Below are 4905 nucleotides of genomic sequence, written 5' to 3' on the forward strand. Positions count from 1 at the left end.
ATGCCTAACACACCTGTTGCAAGCACATCCCAACAAACAAAGCGTAAGATAGGCGAAACATCACCAGAAAATAATAACATGGCAAAGAAACCTGTTGGTAGTATGGAGGTCAGTGAACTTATGGAAATTATGAAATTCACTATGAATAATATACTTGAAGAGAAAATTAAGAATCTGCCCACCAAACAAGATATGGAAGATGTTAAAGCCGGTATATCATTTGCAACTTCTGAAATTGCCAATCTGAAGACTGAAAATATTCAGTTAAAACAGGAAGTGGAATTGCTCAAGAACAAACTGGAAGAAAGCGACAGGAATGTGGCATGGTTGGAGCATCAAATACAAAACACAAAGCTTGTCTTTAAAAATATTTCAAAAGATAAGCCTGCTCTGAATATAGTCAAACAGATATGTAATGACATGCTAAACATCAACCCCCCTATAGCTTCGGCAAGAACCCTTTATGAACGAAACGGATTGCAAACTGTAATAGCCGAGTTCCCAAATGAAAATGCAGTAGTTGAGGTTCTGAAAAATACTAAAGCTTTAGCAGGGTCTGCAATCTCAATTGAAAGAGATCTGAACCCTAGAAGGCAGAGAAACAAGATAGCTATGCTGCTCATAAGAAAGTCAATTCTCGAAGAATCAAGAAAACATAAAATCGTAGTTAGAGATGATAAATTAAACATCAATAACAAGTGGTTCTATTGGAACAGCGAAAGAAAATTAATGTGTGGGCGAGAAGAGGGGGAGTCCGTATTAAAAGAATTATATGGGAATGAACTGACAACAGCATTCTACAATAATATTTTTGAAAAAATTGCGTCAAAAAACTAGATGATCTCCAAGGGAGACAAAGCTCAAAGAAAAAACAAAATAATATGGAAATTAAAATTATATCGTACAATGTAAACGGAGTATCAAATAAATATTTGTTCCCTAATTTTTTTAACTATCTAAAGGAGTTTGAAATCATTATCCTCATAGAAACACATATCACAGCACAAAAAAGATCTCAAACCGAAAAATACTTCCCCGAGTATGAAATATATTGGGTAGATGCCATAAAAATAAATAGATTTGGTCGTGCTATCGGCGGAGTATTCGTAGGAGTGAAAAAATCTTTAAATAAAGCAGGCATAAAGCATACATTTATTCTTAATCAGACACTCTGTGGATTACAGATTATAACAGAAAATTTTCAACTGTTGATAGTTCCACTCTATATAAGGGGCTCACACTGGATACGAGAGTTTGCCCTAGCAAAATTGTTCATGGAAGAAATGAAATGCGAAAACCTTATAGTGCTAGGTGATATAAACGTTAGAATAGGCGAATCACAACAAGGCATTGTTGATCTATATAGAGATTCGTTCCACGCATGTACTGGGCCGAGAAAGTCTAAAGATAAAGAATTAAATACGAATGGACGAAGGTATATCGACTACTGCAATGAACATAACCTGGTAATTCTAAATGGCCAAACATTAGGAGATGAGGACGGTAATTTTACATATTTGAGCAACACCGGAACCTCAGTAAATGATATATGCTCAGTATCCATAAACATGCTTCAATATGTGGAAAGCTTCAAGGTGGTAGACAAAATCTGGTCAGATCATTTGCCAATAACTCTTAACCTAAAGCTAAACAACACAGTAGTCCCACAAAATAGGCTCAATTTACTACCGAAGCTGCATTGGAAAGATAGTCATAAATTGCAATACCAGGAAAACCTCACCGCTAATCTGAGCTTACAATTAATGTCCAACAATATAACATGTCTCAAGCACATGACAAATACAATTGTTGCATCGGCAGTTCAGCAAAACAAAGCGCAGCAGTACGTACCACAGAAAAAGTGGTTTAATGATAGATGCTACTGGGCAAGAAGGAAAACATTTGAAATCTTATCGAAATTTCGGAAATCATCGTCGGAAACAGATAGACAGGCATATTTGAGCGCAAAAAAAAGATATAAGGACATTTGCGAAGTATCTAAAAGAATGTACTACGCCAATATCTCTGAGAAACTAAATAATACATCGAATGCAAAAGAATGGTGGAGTTTAGTAAGAGAGTTAAATGGCCAGGACTTTCGTATCAGTCATACTTTATCCGCAGAGATACTTAGAACCCATTTTATGGAACTGCTCAGGCAGGAACAATCGTCTTTGAGAGTTCATTACGCACCTGCACTGATCGTAAACGACATTCTAGATAAAGACATAACATTAGAGGAAATTAAGTATACCCTTGCCAAAACAAAACCGAACAAGGCGCCAGGTGAAGACCGAATTCCCTATGAATTCTATTCAAATGCTACTGATGAATTCCTGACCCAGCTTGCAGCAATTTTCAACAAGATCTACACCGAGGGCAAAATTGAGGAAGAATTTCAGAAAACAGTTATATTCCCTATTCATAAAAAAGGCAGACTCGATGATGCATCGAATTATAGAGGTATATCCTTTATGAATTCCGTGGCTAAAATATTCATGGGTGTACTAAATGATAGACTGGGACAATGGGTTGAAGAAAACAATATATTGGTTGAATTCCAGGCAGGTTTTCGAAAAAACTATTCTACGGTGGACAATATATATAATTTAGCTTCGATGGTCAATATCAAGCTGGCGGAAAAGAAGAAGGTTTACGCGTTTTTTGTAGATTTTCGAGCGGCATTTGACAAAATTTCACGAAACTTACTTTTCTACAAATTAAATCAGATTGGCATCTCTTTCAAATTTATAAAGATGATAGAAGCTGTCTATCAAAACACTCAGTCAGCAGTGTGGACTGGAGAAGAGCTGTCTGGTTATTTTGATACAGAATCTGGTGTAAAACAAGGGTGCTTACTATCGCCATTATTATTTTCTCTTTATATAAACGACTTAAGCGATGCACTGGAAGGAGGTGTAGATATAGAAGGCATAAACATAAAAACCCTGCTGTATGCTGACGACATAGTAATTTTAGCGGAGGATTCAACTACCCTGCAACAAATGATAGCAAACTTGGAAGAATTTTGTAAAAAATGGAGCTTAATAGTCAACACTGAGAAGTCTAAAATCATGGTATTCCGAAACGGGGGAAGACTATCACAGCAGGATAAATGGTTCTTCCATGCAGAACCATTAGAAGTGGTATCAGAATATAAGTACTTAGGGGTGGTACTAACGCCCAAAATGAAGTTCTTGAAGCATATTCAGTCCCGGACAACACAAGCTAAAAGTGCTATAAAAGCAACATGGAAAAACTTCTTAAAGAAAGACGAAATATCCCTGCAAGATAAATGGAACTTGTACATGGCGGTTTGCAGATCGGTACAGTCGTATGCAGCGCAGGTCTGGGGCTATGAATATTTTGAAGAAGTTGACCAATTGCAGCGTTTTTTCTTAAAAACTGTTCTTAATTTGCCAGACTCTACACCAAATTATGCTCTCTATATGGAAACAGACTTACAAGAAAGTCATTTATACACACTGGGACTGCATTTGAAGTATATATCTAGTACGTTGTACAGATATAAAAGGGATAGACTGCCGCATAAACTTACACTTATAATGGTCCAGAAACAAATATTTTGGGTGAAAGCTTTAAACGACATTCTAAATGAGCTGGATATGCAACCATTGGTTGGAAATATAACGCAAGGTGAATGGAACAGTATGACTAATTCCATCATAGATTCACTATCGCAAGCTAACAAGCAAAGATTGCTGCAGAAAGCTTTACAAAGCAGGTCACGGTTTTATAAAAACCTGGATTTCACAAGAGGGTGTTTGTACCTAAATGGCGAATATAAAGTTAAGGACATTACGTGGATATTTAAAGCACGGGCCGATTTGATATACCTCAATGCTAATCAAAGAGGCTTAAATTTGGTTGACAACGATTTGTGCACGCTATGCAATTTGAGGGAGAGAGAGACAATATACCATTTTCTTGCCGTATGTCCCATACTAAGAAGCCAACGCATGCTTTTCTTTCACAGGCCGACGCTGACAGAACCTGAATTAATTAGCATCTTAGATGGAAGAGAGGTAGCAGACTGGGATAATCTTATAAAATATACCAAAAATGCCTTACAATACCGAAAGCTAATATTAACCGAGTACGCCTAATACTATTAAGCATAGACTAAAATGTCCCTTAAACACAGCTTTGAAAATGTTTCTTTAAATCCGGCTGACGACTTGAAGTCATAGCCGTAAATCTTTATTTTGATGGATTAACTCTGAAATACGCTAATATATTGCTTTTATTTTATTTTAAGTTTATTTAGACATTATTGTATTGAAAAAGAAAATAATGAAAATAAAGATTACTACTACTACTACTACTACTACTAGTACCCTTTTGTCACCAAGAGATCATTATGCACCACCTGTGAAAATTTAAAGAAAATCGGTTCAGCCGATTCTGAGACTATAAGGAACACACAAACAAACAAACCTACAAACCTACAAATTGATCTGAAGGTGACATCTCTGAATCGGACCGGACATATAAAAGGTCTTTGACAGTAAAGCACGAATGTGATATCAATGTTGGGGAAAAGTGTCTATGGGGCCACCCCAGCTCCACAACACAACCCAAATATGAATTATTTGCTGACTATTGCAATATGAGGCTCAAATAAGTGGGTTTTAGAGTAGAACACGAATCCGATATATATTTTCAAGGTCAACTCACTGAGTGGCCGCCCATCCCCCAAAACACCCCCAATGCCGGTCATGTTTGCCGACTATAGAAATATGGGACTCAAATTAAAGGTTTTTGCAAGTAGTGTACGTATCTGATATCAATATTCGGGACCAACTGTCTTGGGGACGACCCACCACCATAACAACACCCAAATAGGACGTTTGGGTCTTAAAGGGCGTGGAACTAAATATTTAT

The 4905-nt window shown here is 36.8% G+C and overlaps 1 protein-coding gene across 1 annotated transcript; it reads left to right on the plus strand.

Annotated features, from left to right (window-relative positions):
• Nucleotides 1-4127, plus strand: LOC131996763 (uncharacterized). Its single transcript, XM_059366665.1, has 2 exons — nt 1-756; nt 963-4127. The coding sequence occupies exons 1-2, from the start codon at nt 1-3 to the stop codon at nt 4125-4127; spliced, it is 3921 nt and encodes a 1306-aa protein (XP_059222648.1).
• Nucleotides 4128-4905: the final 778 nt, after the last annotated feature.

This window comes from Stomoxys calcitrans, chromosome 1 (assembly GCF_963082655.1).
Source record: "Stomoxys calcitrans chromosome 1, idStoCalc2.1, whole genome shotgun sequence".
NCBI classification, from domain to species: Eukaryota; Metazoa; Arthropoda; class Insecta; order Diptera; family Muscidae; genus Stomoxys; species Stomoxys calcitrans.

Coding starts and splice junctions, on each gene's coding strand:
- LOC131996763 (XM_059366665.1), top strand. CDS start 1: ATGCCTAACACACCTGTTGCAAGCACATCCCAACAAACAAAGCGTAAG. Junction 757..962: donor GGCGAGAAGAGGGGGAGTCC/GTATTAAAAGAA, acceptor AACTATCTAAAG/GAGTTTGAAATCATTATCCT.